This window comes from Elephantulus edwardii, unplaced genomic scaffold (genome assembly GCF_000299155.1).
Source record: "Elephantulus edwardii isolate Elephantulus edwardi_28Jun2011 unplaced genomic scaffold, EleEdw1.0 scaffold00256, whole genome shotgun sequence".
Lineage (NCBI taxonomy): Eukaryota > Metazoa > Chordata > Mammalia > Macroscelidea > Macroscelididae > Elephantulus > Elephantulus edwardii.
The window spans coordinates 2,554,240-2,574,782 of NW_006400006.1; the positions used below are offsets into that span (position 1 = coordinate 2,554,240).

The following is a 20,543-nucleotide window of genomic DNA, read 5'->3' on the forward strand; positions in this document are numbered from 1 at the left end:
CATCATTCCAACAGTCTTAAATTGACGCGGTTCAGGGAGAGAAAAGGGGACTTTTGCTATCACCAAGCAAGAAGAAACAGGAAGCACAACACATACATTTGGGCAAAACATTCTTTTGTGCAGCAGACTGGAACAAGGAGCAGAGTGACAACATTATCGACGGAAACACAGAGGTGATGAGGAACCAGAGACAGATGTGAGAAAGAGTTGAACTGGAACTGGTACCCTGGAGAGTCAGAACCTAGGCCCTTCATCAAAGGCTAGGGGAGGACAAGGGGCAGATACCATAATTAGGAGGACCGAAGAAGCTGTGTTGCATTGGCCCACAGCCAAAGGTTGGTCAGAGGGCCCATAAGCTACCTGAGATGTCCTGGAAGAACTGTAGTGTGACTGTTTCCTACCTTAATGATAATCTCCTAAGACCTCTCATGATTGTAGATATAGTCTGTGAGTTCTGTGTGGTCTTTGCAATGGATTATCAGCCATTTAGTAGAGTCTTTTCACCAGCCCTGGGAGGGATGGTTTGTACCAGAATTGATAGAAGGAAGTGCAGGAACTGTAATATCTGTCTGCCCTTAGAAAAATCACTTGTGTGCTGTCAAATGTTGTAGATGGGAACTCTTCTCCCTTGTGGAATTGGTGGAAGTCAGATACAGTTGCATTCATGCCTACTACATGGTTTTTATGGCCATCATGCTTGGAAAATTTGAAGGTCAGTGAAAGAAACAAAGACACTCAATGAGATGGATTTACATCATGGCTACAGCACAGAGTTTGTGACACAGGCATGGACAAGTTTCCATCCCGTTGTTCATGAGGTCGCCATGAATCAGAACCAACTCAGTAGCATCTAACAATAAGAAGAATGTTCAGGCTAACTTACAGATAAAAAAATAGCAAAACAATCACTAGGTGATTAAGAGAAAATGGTCTTTCATTCAGTCATATGTAATCTAAACCTTAGTAGGTCTAGGGATAAGGGGACAACACATGGGAGCTATCTATAATAGTCTTCAACTATGGACCAAGTCTCCCCTGGATTCAACAGACTGTGTGATGGGCAATCACATGCTTTCCTTACATATTAGTGAGACAAGAGCTGGTGAGGGCAACAGGTAACATGAAATCCCATCTTTCTGCCTCAGAGTAGCTGGCCTTTGGGGCAGTAGTACAACTCCCTGTGGACTGGGCAACCAGGGCTCTCTGAAAGAGGGGTGCAGTTACTCTAAGGCAGCGTCTTTGATCACCACCTGTCTGTTAGTTTGCTGTAATGATACACTCAGGAAAGAATTGTTGTTGTTGTTGTTGTTGTTGTTAAGTGCCGTTGAGTCGTAGGTGACTCATAGTGACCCTATTAACAAAAGACCTGAATGCCTGTATAACTTTCATCCTTTCTCCAGGTTCATAGAGTTTGGGGGGGCAAGCTATTTCAGAAGTGGTTGCTACTCCTGCTTCCAAGTTTGTTTTAATCAGGGAGCTCCACCACAAACACTGCCCACCATGGGTAACCATTTCTCGCATTTGGCACATCAGTGTCACAGTTTTTAGCATCACTGAAACCACGAGTTACCTCTGTACAGCAAATGGACACACCATAGCTATATGACTTGGAAGAATTCTTGACCACAAACAATTACAAACAGGCCTGAGGGCCATGGATTAGAGTCACCCATCTTTGAGTGGCCAGGAAAGACTAGTCACTGGAAAAGAACATCGTGTAAAGAAGGGAAACACTCCATGAAACACAACAGCCACAATAAATTCAAACCTACCAAGGAACAAACTCAAATATACCGGGGAACATAAAATTGATGAAGGTCTGGACAATTTTTTATTCTGTTCTACACAGGGCACCTCTGAATCAGAGGTGGCTTAATAGCAATAAGCAACACGTTACTTTAACTGGCTCACTATCACCCTGGAACATCCCAGCAATTTTCTGAAGACACGTTTACCACTGAAGTCCCTGCTGGTACTGCTTGGCAATGGCTCCCCCTCCCTTACAGACACATCAACCACGTAGGAAGGATCACAGCAAAGCAACAATTGAAACAGAACCAAAGCCAAAGGGAACTGAGAGCAGCAGCACTTGCCTCTTTGATCAGTTTCATAAATCTGGGCCCAAGGCGCCATGGCTTGTGTCGGTGGCACTGCAGGGAGCTGACGGTCAGCTGGGAGGCTCGGTGGGAGGCGATGGCCAGCATGTACACTGCATCATACATCAGAGCTGCTTCCGTCTGCGGAAGAAAACACACCACACCTTCAATTCCACCTTCGCGTGCTGTCTTCCCTTCCTAATCACTCTTCCTGCTTCCTCAGCTCACCTCTGTCTGATCTAAATGACCATTTATACTACAGTTGAACAGTTTTCACTCTCCAGTAGTTATAATACCTCACACTCCAGAGTAAATTGGAAACAGCTATACTTCCAGTTCTTAGAAAAAAAAAAACCAGAAAAGAAAAGCAGCTCGGGTCAGCCACAAAGACTTAATTCTGAGAGTAGATACTGTTGAAATGTCTGTAGGTTAAGTACCGTGTTAAGATCAATTATATTGAGCTAGAAGAGACTAAATGTCAATATGTCAATAGCAGGTTTATGCCTTAGTTTCTACGTGTATTGATTTATCTATCTCTTCACTTGTTAGCATTTAGTAGAAAAATATTGTTGCAAATATAACTGGCAGGTGATTTGCAGATAAGAATACTTGCGTTGGTCACTTCCATTCTCTGTGTAGTCAAGAAGGTTGAAGGTATAAATCACGTTCAACCTCAGATCAGAGAGACTCAAGAACAGAGACGTGACACTTACTCAGGTTGTTTCTACGTTTGCCAGTGTGAACCTTCAAAATAGAGATTGAAAATGGGGCTTCTTTTGGGAGGTCTGAGCATTTCACTCTTACGCCTTTTCATTAAATTTCTCTCATTTGTGAAAGTTCACATAATGCTTTAATCATCTCATAAAACACATTTTTCTGTGATCTATTTTGAGGATCCCTGGAAGTGCAGTGGTTAAAACACACAGTTACTAATCACGCTCACCAGCCACGCTTGGTGAGAAAGATGAGGCATGGCGCCTCTGTAAATATTCTAGACTTGGAGTCTCTAAGGATAGTTCTACTCTATTTTAGTCAGTCTGTATGGATTTGAATTGATCCATTGGCATTGGGTTTATTTGGTTTGGTGATTATTTTAGGGGCAAAAATCTTATAGTAGCATCACATTTTACTTGAGAGTTTCCATGGCAAGGTCAAATACATTCCTTCATTTGAAATTATCAGCAACTCTCTTATCCAAAAAACCAGTACACATAGATGAATCAATTTTTTATGTGGAAAAGTTGGTCTTCAGCCATAGTATTGATACATGTTGGGCTGTACACATAGCCAATAATTACAACAATGACGGCAACACTGGTAGCCAAGTTATAGAATGAAAACTATAATAAAGCATACATGTCCTAGTGACACAATGACTAAAGCACCCACCTTTTAATCAAAAGGTCAGTAATTTGAACACACTAGCAAGTCAGCTAGGGAAAGATGTGGCAGTCTGTTTCACTGGCATTGAGTAGGAAGTTACTCACAGCTAACCCCTCCACTGAATTTCCAAAGCAGTCAGTCAGGTGACAGGAGATTGTTCATCTTTCTTTCACAGAACCACTGGGGGATTCAAACCACTAGAGAACATGGCCTTTGCCTTAACTGCCTAACTCCCTATGGACTATGTCACCAGAGTTCCCCTCTGTAAGTTTGGGGTTTGGGTTTCTCCCCGAAAATTACAAACAAATCTCAGGTTATGAACATCCAATTTAAGTATAACCATTACTTATAAATCAAGTCCTACAAAGCCTATTATATTAACAACTTAATGTATACACAATGACTCATGATCAATGGTCACTACTTTGTAACACATGAAAATATCATTAATGTTCCTATGCTACTATATGAAAGCTGTTTCAATGTTTCTGGAAATACTTGTTTAATGTTTTTTTTATGCATAGAAAGGTGCACCATACATTAAGACAGACAGCCTTTTTAGGAGTTGTTGTTATGTGCCCTCAAGTTGACTAGATAGATAATGAGCAATGGATTGGCATCTTCCTTATCACTGATATATTAGAGCCGATTTTTTACAGTCACTGTATCAATCTATCTCGTTGAAAGTCTTTGTCTCTTTCATTGAGCCTTCACCTTTCCAAGCATAAAGTCTTTTTCCGAGGATTGACCCCCCTCTTAGCAATATATTCAAAGAGAGATCTGATAACCTAAAGGTAAAGAGCTGCATTGGCAACCCAAAAGCATATGGTTCTAATCCACCAGCTTCTCTGTGGGAGAAAGACAGGCAATCTCATCCCATGTGATTTACTTTGTCTGAGAACCCACTAGACGGTGAGCTATGGATCAGTTATAACTCAATGGTCCATACCAACGTAACAACAACATGCCCAAAGTATTAGAGATGTTTGGTAAAACATCTTTGCCTCTAAGGAGCACCTTTGTTACACTTTCTCCAAGACACTTTTTTTCTTTTGACAGTTAATGTGATAAGAAATGCTCTTCTCCAACACCATGACTCAAAGGCACAGGTTTCCCTTCTATCCCCCTTTATTTATCGTTTAATTTTCAGATGCACAGGAACTAATTGAAAAGACCATGGTTTAGAGTGCACACACTTTAATCTTAGAACAGCCATTCTTGCATCAGGGCTGTCACTTTTTTCAGACCTATTCCAATCTGTATGCTGAACAAATTATCAAAGAAGCTGAAGAAAAATGAGGTGTAAGGATTAAAGGAAAACTCATCAACAATTATGCAGATGACACAACCTTGCTTGCTGAAAGTCATGAGGACTTAAAATGCTTGGTGTACAAGATCAAAGATTACAGATTTCAAAATAATTTACATCTTAACATCAAGAAAACAAAATTTTCAGCAGTGGTAAATGATAAACAGCATCATGAAAAATTAAAAAGGGTTGAGGTTGCCAATGATTTCATCTTACTTGGATCCACAATCAACACCCTTGTACTAGTCATCAAGATGTGTTGCATTGGGAAAATGTGCTGTCAAGGATGTCTCCAAACTGTTGTTCTTAAGTGCTATCAAGCTGAATATGACTTATAGTGAACCTATAAACAACAGATATGAATCCTCTCCTATTCTGTGCCATCCTCACCATCTCGGATGCACCTGAGGCCATTACTGCAATCAACACGTCAATCCACCCCACAGGTGTCCCTCTCTAACTGACTGTCCACCTTTCCAAGCATGAGATCACTTCCCAAGAAATAGCCTTTACTAACAACATATCTAAACTAGGAGAGATGAAGCACCCTGGATATATCTATTCCATGACATACCTGTACATTCTTTTGGTAGTTCCTAAGATGTTCAATACTCTTCTCCAACACCACAGCTCAAAGGCATCACTACTTCTTCTGTCATCTTTATTCATTTCCCAGCTCTCAGATGCCAAGTGATTGAAACAATCATGGTCTGAATCAGGTGCACCTTAGTGTTCAAATTAACATTGCTCTTCAATGTTTTGGAGAGGTCCCTGACAGTGGTCTTCCCCAGAGCAATATATCTCCTGGTCTCTTGACTGCTTGTATCAAGGGTGTTGATAATGTCTAAGTAAGGTAAAATCTTCCACAGTTCATTTCTCAACCTATCATTATGTTCTCTCTGGCTCAGTGGTAAGAACCTTTGTTTTCATAATGTTGAGATGCAATCTATATTGAAGGCTGTAGTTTCTGATCTTTTACAGTAAGTACTTCAGGTTCTTAATTTCAGTAAGCAAGGTTGGTTTATCTATATAATGTAGGACTAGAATATACTAAAAATATGCACATATATTTATTAATTGATTGATTGATTTTGGAAAAGTCTTATAAGGATTAGGAATCAAATGCAAACAGTTTTGCTTTTTAATGAACTCAGTTTATGGCTTTTCTACAATCACAATGCTACCTTCCATTCAACTAAGCAATAAAATAATGGAAAATAGAACCTTCTTTTTTCCCCCTCCCTTTTCTCCCTCCTCCTTCTCTCTCTATCTTTCTCTTACACACACACACACACACATCAATCAATTCTGACTGATATAACCTCCGGTGTGTCAAAATATAACTGTACTCCATAGAATTGTCAATGTTAATGTTTTTCAAAGTACATAGACTTTTTACAGAGGCACCTCTGACCATTCATACTTCCAACTTGAGAGTTAGCAGCTGAGGGCATTAACATTTGCACCACCCAGGGACTTTTATATAACAGATTATTCTAAAATATTTCCCTTGACATGAAATGTCTTATCAGTTATAAGAAGTATTTCCTATCACTCTGTCAGCACTGCAGTTAAGACACTGGATTGAACCCACCAGCGAAAATAATGTAGTCTGCTTCCATAAAAATGTATGCTTCTATTGAAAACCATAGGGGCAGTTCAAATCTGTTATACAAGGTAGCTGTGAATATAGAATCAAGAGTGGGATTCTAAGAACTAATAAACTGCCACCTAATTTCTTCCCCTTTTCAGGCTTGTGCTGGAAACCTGCTTACCAAAAGCAACTCATGTCATTTTAGGTGAATGTAAAAGAAAATTGGCTTATGTTTCAAATGTTTTTCTCCCAAATGTGTTTATGTTCACATTTTATTTATATCAAAAGCGTGGCTGAAACCACATTGCTCAATGCCCCTAAGAAAGTCTTTAAAAATAACTTTGCTTGTATCCACTTACATCTAAACCTAATGTATTTTTACCACAACATAGATCATGAAATAAACATAGTGAAAGCAAACTTCTCCCCAGTGCACTGAATTCTGGTTATTGAAAAAAAATAAAAATGTGCAGTAAAGAAAGTGTGGGGGAGTCAAATCCTATGCATTGCAAGTAAAAGACAAGTCTTTAACTGGGGCGGGGGAAATTGCCTCTAAGCCTTTGGAATATCCTACCTGATCATGTGTCTGTATGCCTGGACCCTTGGTCTATATCAGACTATGCCAATGATGTAATTTATGATGATTGCTTACCTGGGGCCTTGAGCAATATTGTATCAGCTTGAACTCTGTAAGACTTGCATGCTAAATAAGTAAGGTAAACCACATGGGCTATCTGTGCCTTAACAGAAACCTGGTGTACCAAGAAACCTGGTGGTCCCTGGGTGACATCAGCAGTTATTGTACTCAGCTGTTAACAAAAAGTTTCATATCCTTTGGGCATGTTGTCAAGAGGGGCTAGCTTTGGAAAAAGGACTTGTACTAGGAAAGGTAAAGGAGCAGCAACAGAAAAAAGACTGTCAATAAATGGATTGACAAGCTGAATTAATGGACTTAAGCAAGAGTAGGTGATCATCAGAATGGCACAGGATAGGGTAGAGTTCAGGCCTGTTCTTTAACAGGGTCACTATGCATCTTAATAAACTCTATAGCACCTAGCAACAAAAATCTGAAGGGGAGTCCACATGGCACTTAGAATAAATCCTTGATAATCTGCTTTTGGGGGAAAATCAACTATTGAAAATCCTCTGGAGCATAGTTCATCTCTGACTTAAATGGGGGTAGCCATTAGTTGGAATTGACTCGAGGACAAGTGGTTGTCCTGAGATTTAGGTGAGATTTAGGTGAGCTTTCCTGTTTGGTAATCTTATCTGCATGTGGCCATTCGAAGGTACAGAGAGAATTAAGCATAAAGTATATGACTCTACCAAGAAAGAACAACTGGAAGCCCCTGACCGCAGGTTTCTATCTGAATTCTGCTCTTGGAATCTCTTTCTTTTGTTGATTTTAATCAGATCCTTTTGCTGAAAAAATTTAGCTATACTTATGAAGAATAGGTAGGATGAAAGGCTACACGCATGACACCCTCCTCCTTATTTTAAATCTTGCAGTGTTTCCCTGCTGTATTTGTACAACAGCCTCCTGGTCCAGGTACAGGTTTCTAATGAGCACAATTAAGGGCTGTGGGATTCCCATTTTTCTCAATATTATCCATAACTTGTTATGATCTACAAAGTCAAATGTCTTTGCATAGTCAATAAAGAACAAATAAACATTCTTCTGGGATTCTCTACTTTCACCCAAGATGCCTCTGACATCAGCAATGATATCCTTGATTCCATGACTTCTTCTAAATCTTCTAAAACTGGACTCTATGAAGAGGAGAATGGCATTAGGATCAGAGGGAGACTTATCAATAACCTGCGTTATGCAGGTGATACAACCTTGCTTCCTAAAAGTGAGAAGGACTTGAAGCACTTGTAGAAGATCAAGGAATGCACTCATATAGATTTCATCGCAATGTTAAAAAATAAAGAGTCTTACCACTGGACCAAAAGGCAACATTTTGGTGGATAGAGAAGAGATTGAAACTGTCAGCAAATTCATCTTACGTGGATACACAATTAACAAACTTGTTACCAGCAATCAGGAAATAAGAAGGTACACTGCACTGGGAAAATCTGCAGTTAGAGACCTTTCAAAATTATTGAGATGGAATGATGTCAGTTTGAGGACTAAGGTGCGTCTGATTCAGTCATAGTCTTTCCGATTACTAGCTACGCATCAGAGAGCTGGAAAATAAATAAGGATGACAGAAAAAGAATTGATGCATTTGGCCTATAGTGTTGGAGAAGAACACTAAACATCCCATAGATGGCCAAGAGAACAAACAGATATGTCTTAGAAAGGGTGCAGCTTGAGTTGTTTTTGGTTGTTTTTTTTTTTGTTTTTTACAATTTTTAAAAATTATTATTATTATTAATTTTTATGAAAATTTACAGAGACTTTGGATTTCCATTCATTCATTGTTACATTTTTCTCCCTGCCCACCCCTCCCCCCCAGTACACTTTTTCAAAAGTAAAAGAAAAAATCTTTCATTGTTTTACAATCCCTCCCCTGAGGTCCACTCCACTACATAGCCATCTTTCTAGACTCCTGTCATCACAATAATACTCAATCACCTATCCCTTTTAAACAGTTTTCTCCCTCATCTGTTTCAATGCAGTATACATTATTTATCCTATCTTTCTAAGTCTCCCCCAAATCCCGATGTCAGTGCTGTTTTACAACAGTGGCACTATGCAATATTTGTCATTTTGTGACTGAGATATTTCACTCAGAATTATGTCCTCCAGGGTCACTCATTTTGAATAATGTTGCATGAGTTCCTTAGTTTTCAATGCAGCGTAGTATTCCATTGTGTGAATATACCACAGCTTCTCTATCCATTTGTTTGTTGATGGGCACTTAGGTTGTTTCCAACTCCTTGCTATTTTGAACAAAGCTGCAATAAACATGGGTGTGCATTTATTTGCTTGGGTGGCAGTTATGGTCTCTTTGGCGTATATTCCCAGTAGTGGAATTGCTGGGACAAATGGTATCTCTCTTTGAGAAAGCACCACACCGTCTCCCAGAGCAGTTGCACCATTTTACACTCCCACCAACAGTGAATAAGTGTTCCAGTTTCTCCACAACCTTGCCAGCCTTTGTTGCTTACTGTTCTGTTAAATTTTGCTATTCTGACTGGGGTGAGATGATATCTCATAGTTGTTTTGATTTGCATCTCTTAGAGCTAGGGGTTTTGAACATTTCTTAATGCTTGTTGGCCATCTGAATGTCTTCTTTGGTGAAGTGTCTGTTCATATCCTGTGGCCATTTTTCTATTGGATTGTTTACCTTTATCTTGTTTTGGTGCTCAAACTCTTGATATAAGTCCCTTATCTGACATATCATTGCCAAATACTTATTTCCAGTATGTGGCTTCCCTTTTTACCCTGTTGGAGAAGTTTTTGGATGTGCATAGGGATTTGATTCTTAGAAGGTCCCATTCATCTATTTTATCTTCTCCTGGTTGTAGATGTTTTTTTCAATTTTTTAATTGAGATTTTAACGATAGTTTATCGAGAACTTGGATTTCTATTCATTCATTGTTGAACGTTTTTCCTTCCTACTGACACAGTTCATTTTCTTTTAAAAAAATTCTTTGATCGTTGCACAATTTCCTCCCTTTCCCCATCCCTCCAGTCCACTTTGTTATGCACCTCTTGTTCTGGACTGTTCCCATGCAAATAATAGCTAATCATATATACCTTTTAAACAGTTCTTTCCCTAATCTGTTTCAATGCAATGTACATTATTTATCCTCTCTTTCCTTAGTGTTCTCTCAACCCTTACGTCAGTCCTGTTTTATAACAGTGGCATTATGTAATATTTGTCCTTTTGTGACCGAGATATTTCACTCAGCATAATATCCCCAGAGTCATTCATTTTATATAATATTTTATTAGTTACTTGTTTTCCAGTGCTTTGTAATATTCCATTGTGTGAATATATACCATAGCTTCTCTATCCATTCATTTGTTGATGGGCATTTGGGATGTTTCCATCTCTTTGCTATAGAGTACAATGCAGCAATAAACATAGGCATGCATATATCTGTTTGGGTGGCAGTTCTGGTTTTGTTAGTGTATAATCTCAGTAGTGCAATTGCTGAGTTAAATGATATTTCTATTTCCAACTTTTTGAGAAAGCACCATAGTACTTTCCGGAGTGGTTGCACCATTTTATACTCCCACCAACAGTGAATAAGTGTTCCAACTTCTCCATAACCTCACCAGCATTTGTCATTTGCTGCTCTGTTGAACTTTGCTATCCTGGGATGAGATAATATCTCATAATTGTTTTGATTTGCATCTCTCTTAGAGCTTGGGATTTTGAACTTTTCTTCATGCATTTGTTTGACACCTGGATGTCTTCTTTTGTGAAGTGTCTCTTCATATCCTCCATCTATTTTGCATTTGGGTTGTTTACCTTTACGTGTTGGGATGCTGGAGTATTCTATAAATTCTAGATATCAGTCCTTTATCAGACATACAATTACCAAATATTTTTTCCCTAGTCTGTGGTATTCCTTTTTGCCCTGTTGGAGAAGTTTGGTTTGTTTTTCCATTTTTTTTGTTCGGGGTTTGTTGTTGTTGTTTTATGTACACAGGGATTTGTTTCCTAGAAGATCCCATTTTTCTATTTTATTCTCTCCTGGTTGTAGGTTTTTCAGTATTCTTGGATGACTATTCATGTTCTTCCAAGCTTTTCTCTGATGAAGCTTATAGTTCTTGATTTTACTCACAGGTCTTTGACCTACTTTGAGTTGATTTTTGTGTATGGTGTGAGGTGTAGGTCCTGCTTGAGTTTCCTATGGGTGGTTTTGCAATTTTGGCAATGCCCATTGTTAAAGAGGCTTCATTTACCCGCTTAACTGATTTCATCTCCTTTGCTATAGATTGGCCATAGATAGTTGAGCTGATTTCTGGGTTCTCAATTAAATGCCATTGATCTCTCTGTGTGTCACTGTACCAGTACCATGGCTGTGTAGTAGGATATGAGATCAGGGAACGAGATGCCTCCTGTCTTGTTTCTCTCTTTCAGAATTGCTTTGCTTATTTGAGGTCTCTTTGCATTCCTGGTTAAATTGGAAATTGCCTTTTTCATCTTGTTAAAAAACGGAATTGGTATTTGTTGGAGGGCTCTTTTGAGGCAACAATGTTGAGCCTTCGCCTCACATACTTTGTACATGTGCTATTCCTTGGAGAAGGACATGATTCTGGGAAGGTTGGGTGATGGTAATGGAGAGGAAGACCCTCAAGCAGGTGGATTGATATGGTGACTGCTGCAATGGGTTCTTGTGGGTCAGAAAGTGTGAAAATGGTACAGGATGGAACAGGGTTCAGATCTTTTGTTCATAGGGTCACTGTGGATCATACTCAGCTCAATGGCACCTAGCAACAACACACTTATGAAGAAGATATCAGAGATAAGTATGGCATCAGAGAGGGCAAAGTTGTGATCTATTGTTCAAAGGTCACTATGAGTTGTAGTTGACTTGATGGCACAAAACAACAACAATATACTTATGGAACTGCAGTGAATTATTTGACTTGAAGGTGATCTTTTCAGATACCTTGTACTATATATTCAATGAGGTGTTACTTTACCTTATAGAGATGTACAAACTACACTATATGGTCTTGTAGAGTCCCCAGGCCTTCCTGGTATGTAACTGTTGGAGGGGAAATATTAGGGGAGCTGGCTGCTTTAAAAGGAGACCATATCTTAGAAAAATAAGAGTAAAATTCTCATACTGGAAGTATTCAAGCATGTCCTAAGTGGACAGGACAATTTCTTAAAGGGGCCATATTTCTGGATAACTCCCCTTCTCTCTCCCTCTCTGTCTCTCTGTCTGTCTGTCTGTCTGTCTGTCTGTCTGTCTCTCTCTCTCTCTCTGTGTGTGTGTGTGAGAGAGAGAGAGAGAGAGCAGTCTCATTGCTAACATATGTCTCTATTTAATTCCAAAATTTCATGCAAGAGACATTTCTCAAAAAAGGAGTCTAACTGGTTCATACTAAGTAGAGGATCCCCCACTTAATATGAACTCATTCAATTTTTTTTCCTTTAGATGAGCGTTATAAAGTTAATAAAGTTTTCTAGAAAGATGGGGAGGCTAGTGTTTTGCCTAGAGGATTGTTGGCTAAATGGATGGTCTTGTGGGGGTGTATGCTGCTGAAGGACCAAAGTGGTAAGAGGGAAACTTCTAAACACGTAACCCTCAGGATATAGAGAAAACCTGTCCTTGGAAATGGCCTGACAGAGGTAGCAGAGATATTACTATACACTCATAACCACCTCCATTCCCCCAACCAACCCATTAAGTAAATAAGCTAGCAAATACAGCAAAAGATGGCATTTGGGGCAGCTTAATTAACACTTACTGGTTTTGAAAAGAGAAAATAAAGATTAGGAAGGAAGATCATGCGTAGAGTTGGAAAAGAGACCTGAATGATACAATGAACATACATGGTCACACAGGTTCCAGTCACAAGTCATCTTGGGCTACACATCCAAACAAAAGAATGTGAAAACATATGAGCTATACTTTGACCTTCTTGCTATCTCATAAATACCTTTTCTCTTTTTTATTGACTGTACACTAGTAAAATAGCACCGGTCAGGTGCCCTAGTTAGGCAGGTTACCTAGACAGAAAGAAATTAAAACCCAGACCTTCCTTGGGTGAAGTCTTGGTTCTTCCCCTGAACCCAGCTACACAAGGATTTCATGAGCGAATAGCAGTGGACACTCAAAGGGCAGACTCAAAGATGTCTACCTGTAGATTGTAATGACGGGAAGTTCTCATGTCTAATACGGAAGGCTAAACCACCAGAGTTTACTTTGTAATACAAACACTTTAGAAGGCCTGGAAAGATAGGTGCCTGATCAATGTTTTGTCACACTCATTCCTCATACACTCTATTGAATCATGGACCATATTGGTCCATAATCAGAGAAGCATCCATCTGAGAATGGCCCACCCCTTCAGCCTAGTCTGTCTGAAAACCAAGGGATTACATTGATTCAGGCACTGAGGAAAATTTATAGATTAATAAAAATGAACAAAGTTGATTTTTGCAAATTTGTTCAAAATTTCTACTGAGTTAGTTAATCTTTTGCTTCTTAGAACATGGTCTTTATTATAATGTCCAGAGAATTTTGGTAATATGCTTCACTGCTTTTGGACTTTATTGACTCAGTAAAAATCTTAATTAACTCAATTGAATGCTATTTTTAAAGTTCAGTCAGAAGTTAAAATGTTTTTGGGGGTGTGGATATAACTTATTGCTCTGTTTTCAGTTCTGATTGTGTCTTCACAAGTAATAATGTTTTCGAAGATATTTTTAATATATTCATTTGTGAGATATATTTAATACCATTTTTGATGAATAAAATAAGTAAGTATATAAAAAGGAAAAACACAGGGATTTTTAAATGCTTTTAAAGAAATTCTGTTATAGATTCATACTAGTATCTAGAAAAAAAGATGGCATACATTAAAACAAGCTGAGTTTAGAGGTCTATAAGCAAATTAATATTGCAAAATAGTAAGGAAATGCATGTAATTTTGGAGAATACAATTTGTTGTTGTTGTTGTTATTGTTGTTGCTGTGTACCATAGAGTCAGACATGACACATAGCTGACCCTCTGGTGGGTTGACAGAGGCAGTTAATCGCATGGGAGGAGATTGCCTATTCTTCTCCTTTGGAGCAGCCAGGGGCCTCAAACCACTTGCCTTCATGATTGCAGCGAAACTTCTTGCCACTAGACCACCATAACAATGATATTACTTAAACATTTACAGGAGTCTAAGACTATCACTTTCAAATCATCTTTAGCTTCTAAAATGATATGTATCATTTATTTTGTGGAACTCTTTCTGGCCTTTTACAAAACTTTCAAGGGGCTATAGTAATCCTTCTCATTTAACATCTTGGATCTTAGTGAACGTTTAACATAATACTTATTATATACATAAATCCATTTATTAAATTCATATTTACTGAGAGGCTACTTGGGGGTAGCAGTTTCTAGTGTTTTGTAAAAAAAAGAAAAAAAATGACGGTGTCCTCATGGATTCTATATTCCTTTGGAGGTAGCCGTGAACATATAAGAGATCAAATTGTATGTAGTGATAACAAAGGTGATAAAGAAAATGAAAGCTAGAAGGGGAGAAAAAAGAATAAGGCTAGGGATTTTTATATTAGGAAGGGCCTTCAAAGAAGATGTTTCCATTAAAGTTGCATTTCAACAAGTCTTGAAAACAGTAGGATGCCAGAAATACAAATATCTGGGAGGTGGGAAAACCTCTACTTAATGGGAACAGCAAAAGAGAGAGGCAGGGTCTGAGATCAACAGACTCAAAGAAATGGGGAAGAGATGTTAGAATTGAACTTTGGCACTTGAGTGGATTTTTTTGGCTCAATAAGGACCTATTGTTTGTCCTATTACATGCCCTCTAATTTCTCCTTGATTCAGTTTCTGTTGTTGTTATGTACTGTTGAGTCACTTGTGACGCATAACAACCCTATGGACAATCGCCCTGAAACCTGCTCTATCCTGTACGAACTTTACTGTCTCTGACACACCTACCCTCATTACCCCAGTCACTGAATCAATCCATCTCATCAATGGTCTTCCTCTTTTTCTCTTTCTCTTGTCTCTTCACCCTTCCAAGCATGATGTCCCTCTCCAAGGACTTGTTCTTCCTTGCAACATGTCCAGACTATGTCAGATGAAGCTTCAGAATCCTTGCCTCTAAGGAGAAACCTGGTTTCACCCTCTCTAGGACAAACCTGTTTGTTCTCCTGGCAGTCCATGGTATATTCAACACTCTTCTCCAGCACCACAGCTCAAAGGCATCAATTCTCTTTGTATCATCCCCTGTCATAGTCCAGCTCTCTGATGCAGAACAATCAATTGCAAAGACTATGGCCTTCATCAGGCACACCTTAGTCTTCAGACTGACATCTTTGCTCTTTAATACTCTGAAAAGGTCTCTGATGACCAACTTTTCCAATGCAATTCATCTTTTGATTTCCTGGCCGCAGGAACCCACAGTGTTGATTATAGAGCCAAGCAAACTAGAACTGTTAACATCTACTTGCCAAAATTAGCCCCACCTGTGTTTAGAGACTTGGGTACTAGCTGGACGGTTGATGTTCACACTTGTCTGGAGGTGTTTGAAAAGATAAGCCAAGGTGTCACTATTTGCTTGTGAAGCTTCACAGCTTTAAAGATCATCTGGAGCACTGGATCTATCCTGACACAGGGGAGGCTGCTCTGTCAACGAGTCTGTCAAGAACTGACTTAAAGCAGCCATCACTACCACCAAACAAAGAGACAAAGGAAACACTTAAGAGCAAATGGGGATTTTAGATAAATGGAAGTCAAGATTATGCTTAACATGATGAATTTCGAAGTATTTACATGATGATTGTAGTGGGATTAGCATTGTATACCCTTTATCTGACTATGAGTGGAGATGGCGTAAATATAGCTGTTCTACACGGTCTTCAGTAATGATTACACCTTAACATCAAGAAAACAAAGGTCCTCACCACTTGGCCAAAAAGCAATATTATGTTGGAGAAGAGATTGAAATTGTAAACTATTTCATCTTACTTACTTGGATCCACAATCAACATTCATGGTACTAGCAGTCAGGAGATTAAGAGAGATATAACACTGGGAAATGCTGCTGTCAGGGACCTTTCCAAAATTCAAAAGAGCAATGATGTCAGTTTAAAGACAAAGGTGCACATGAGTCAATCCATGATCCTTTAAATCACCATCTATGCATCTGATGTGACGCTAAACACTGTGACACTGATGTGCCAAATGTGATAATGGTTACCTATGGTGGACAGTGTTTGGTGGAGCTTCCCTATTAAAACAAGCTTGGAAGCAGGAGTGGCATCCACTTCTGAAATGACTTGCTTCCGGAAACTCTATGAACAGTGCTCAGGTCTTTCATTCATAGAGTCACTATTATTAGTCATCTACAACTTGACGGTACCTAACAACAATAACAACAACAACATAGAGAGAGCTATGTTGGCCTAGTGGACAAAAAGTTATGTTACCAACCCCAAGGTAGGTGATTTTAATCTGTGGCCCTCAGGCCTGGTTCAAATTCTTGTTGTGGACTTTTTGTTTGTTTGTTTTTTGGGTTGTTGTTGTGTTTTTGTTTGTTTGTTTGTTTCTGTCAAACATTCTTCTAGGTGGCACTGCTCTGTGCATTGCTGTACAGAGAGGTAACTCATGGTTGCTGTGATGCTAAACACTATGACACTGATGTGCCAAATGTGTTAATGGTTACCCATGGTGGACAGTGTTTGGTGGAGCTTTCCGATTAAAATAAGCTTGGAAGCAGGAGTGGCTTCCACTTCTGAAATGGCTTGCCTCCGGAAAATCTATGAACAGTGCTCAGACCAGACCTTTCATTCATAGGGTTGCTGTGAGTCATCTGCGACTCAATGGCACCTAGCAACAACAACAACAACAACAACAACAAATATTGTCTGAGAGTACTGAATATCCTTTGGACTTCTAAAAGAACGAACAGATTTGTCTTGAATAAGGTGTAACCATGGTGCTCTTTGGAGGTAAGAATTGCCAAGCTATGTCTCACATACTATGAAAATGTTGTTAGGAGACACTATTCCTTGCAAAGGGACATCATACTTGGAACGATGGAAGGTCAGTGAAGGATAGGAAGATGTTCAACTGGATGGATCAATACAGTGTGGCAAGGGCTTCAAATGTGTCAGGGATGAGAAGGATGGCACAGAATATGAAAGGGTTCAGATATGTTGGTCATAGGGTTGCTAGAACTCATACTTGATGTGGTGACACTTAACAACAACAACAACCCATTTTATATATTCATGATATTGTCAGATAATTTTCACATTCTGTAAGGACATCTTTCTTGGTGAATAAGAAGAAAGAAAAATGAATCTCTTCCAGGTAGCTGTTCTCCACATTTCTTGTCACAAGCTGGTGCACACATCCAGGGCTGCATCTGTTTGTAGGGATGTATCAGCTGATATTCCATTAATTTCTGGGGCCTTATTTTTAAGACCCACTTGACTGTGCTCATGTGAAGCCTATTTCTAGACGAAGATGCTGTTGTCTGGAGAGAGCAAAGGAATACTCCACGATTCAAAATCAATAAAGATGTTTGTTAGGGATGTATCTTTTTTTCCATACCTATTCAATCTATATGCTGAACAACTCATTTGAGAAACTGGATTTTACAAAGAAGAGTGTGGCATCAGGATCAGATGAAGACTTATCAAAAACCGGTGTTAGGTAGATGACACAACCTTGCTTGCCAGAAACGAGGACAACTTGAAGAACTTGCTGTAGAAGATCAAAGACTACAGACCTCAGTATAGATTGTATCTTTTTTTTTAATTTTTTTATTATTATTTTGTGTGTGTGTGTGTGTGTCTGTGTACCATCAGATCTGACCTGACTGGTACAGGAGGAGATTGTCCCTCCTTTCCCAGCAGAGCATCTGGTGGATTCGAACCATGCGCCTCTGGGATTGCAGTGCAGCTTCTTGCCACTAGGCCACCAGAGCTCCCCTAGATTGTATCTTAACATCAAGAAGATAAGAAGAGAAAAAAGAAAACAAAAAATCCTCATCACAGGGGCAATAGATCATGATAGATGGAGAAAGGATTAAGGCTGTTAATGATTTTATCTTACTTGGATCCCACACCACCCTTGGCCCCAGCAGTCAATACATTAAAAGATGAGTTGCCTTGGGAAAACATGCTGTTACAGACTTCTCCAGAGTGCTAAAAAGCAATAATAACAATCTAAAGACCAAGATGTGCCTGATCCCGGCCACGGTCTGTTCAATTGCTTGCTATGCCTCTAAAAGCTGAACAATGAATAAGGATAACAGAAGAATTGGTGCCTTTGAATTATGGTGCTGGAAAAGAGTATCGAATATGCCACAGACTCTCAAGAGAACAAACAGATCTATCCGAGAGAAAGTGAAATCAGAGTGCTTCTCACTTGGAGGCACGGATGGTGAAACTCCATCTCACATACTTTGAGCATATTTTCATGAGGGGCCAGTCCTTGGCGAAAATCATCTTGCTTGGAAAGGTAGAGTGTCAGCAGAAAAGAGAAAGACCTTTGGTTAGCTGGATTGACACAGTGACCTTAGCAATGAATGAGGTCAAATGTGTCAGAAATGGGGAGGTTGGCTCAGCATAGGGCAAGGTTCAGAGCTGCTGTTCATAGGGTCGCTATGAGTCATAGGCAACTTGACAGCACAAAACAGCAACAGCACTCCAATTCATTTCATTGGACTCTGATGATTTATCCTTGTCAGATCTGATTCATAGCACCATTTTCTGTTTTGTCATAATGGTAACTGCATAATGACTTTGTTCAGACCCTCTCTCAGTAACAGCTCCAGGCAGAAGAGCCCCTCTCTTGCCAGTTAACACTCGGCTTTCCTGTGGTCCCTATCCGGTGCACCCACTTTGTGCAGGCTCTGCCGCAGCTCTAAGTAGTGCAGGTGTGTCATTGGGTGTAAACTGCAGAACTCCCCTGTTCAATGGTCTTCACCTCAGTCGATATGCGCAAGCTTTCCTGTCAGCTCTAAATAATCAAACATATCAAGCACTTAAAAAAATAATTAAGCCATACTTGAGATGAATGAATGTTTGTTTGCCACAAATCTACAATCTGTGTTAACATTGCTTCGAAAAGTTATACTCTGATCGATACTTCCTAAGTCAGGTGTGTGTGTGTGTGTGTGTGTGTGTGTGTGTGTGTGTGTGTGTGGTGTTGTTGCTGTTGTTGTTTTAATAAGCTCCAAAAAGGATTGTATTTTCATTCTATGCCAGAAGTCTTGGAACTAGAGAGGTAGACAGAGGATTTTTTTACCCATACTTGAACTCACTGGAATATAAATACAAGTAAAAAAGGGAAAAGCTAGCATACTGACTTCCTTTCTCTATCTCTTTCCCCTTCAATTGTTCTCTCTCCCTTCTCCCTGTCTTTCCATAACCATTTCCTAAGTCTAGTATTTCCATGGATGTTCTCCATTTGTTTTTATTCAAAGTAATACTTCAAATCACACCATGGTTCATTTGTACCAAAATACTTTCCATCATTATCTCTGTGATCACTTCATAATGTTTCAAGAGCAATTTCAGGTTTGAAAAACAGTCAAGGATCTCAAACACAGAATTCATCCAGAGCTTCTTCATTCATTTCTTCTTTTTCATATTTATTCAATGGAGGAAAAAGGAAGAAAAATAAAAGGAATGGCAAGTTCATTTCCCTGGAGATGATATCTTTTGGTTATCGGTAAATTGCATCTTAAAACGAAAAGTGTTTCTCCCGGTGATGGGAACAGAGAATGAAATACTATGACAATTTAAGATGCTATTACCTGTCTGCATTCTCAATATCTTTCTCCTTAGATGACACTCTTCCTACACAGAATGTTGTTGTTGTTGTTTTATTTTTTCTTTTTATGCTACTCTCTTCACCACACAGGGAGGTTCATTAGAGAAAATAAAGTGAAGGTAGACACACTTGACAACAAATGACAAATGATGTTAGCCAGAAGCTCTTTGATGAGGCAATTTTCAGTTTATCTGTTCAGTCAAGTACCTCTGCCTTGTCAGGAGGCAAGCCTGACATCTGCTTCCCGAGCGACATATGGCTGGTGTTAAGCACTGTCAGTGTCTGCAGAGGTGCACCTGTACCTGTCCAGGACACGAAGTCCAGAGTGCACTGAGTGTGTGTAAACCTGGCATTTTCCACACGTGCAGTGCTTGCTGAGCTTCAGAAGTGAGGATGGTTCTGTACCACTTCCTTAGGAAAGATGCTCTGCTCCCTCTCCCTCTTCTTCCCAAGGCTGCATTCTATAGGTGAAAACTTTCTTAACTCCACTTTCTTTTGGTCTGCACTTTGTCTTCATTTAGTGCTGTCTTTTTCTTTTCAATTGCTTTATCTGAGTCAAGTGCAATCAGGGAACTTGAAATACAAATTTTTTTTTTAAATTTTATTTTATTATTTTTGTGTGCGTGTACCGTCAAATCAGATCTGACTGGTACAGGAGGAGATTGCCCCTCCTTCCCCGGCAAAGCACCTGGTGGATTCGAATCGTGCACCTCT

At 39.4% G+C, this 20,543-nt stretch overlaps 1 protein-coding gene across 4 annotated transcripts in view; it reads right to left on the reverse strand.

The window, feature by feature from the left end:
• Positions 1-20,543, reverse strand: part of GRIK1 (glutamate receptor, ionotropic, kainate 1) — a 775,818-nt gene that overhangs the window by 190,457 nt on the left and 564,818 nt on the right. For all 4 annotated transcript variants that reach the window (XM_006899417.1, XM_006899415.1, XM_006899414.1 and 1 more), the window contains exon 7: positions 2,094-2,237. In XM_006899417.1, the coding sequence (XP_006899479.1) occupies positions 2,094-2,237 (144 nt within the window). The remainder of the gene's footprint in view (positions 1-2,093; positions 2,238-20,543) is intronic.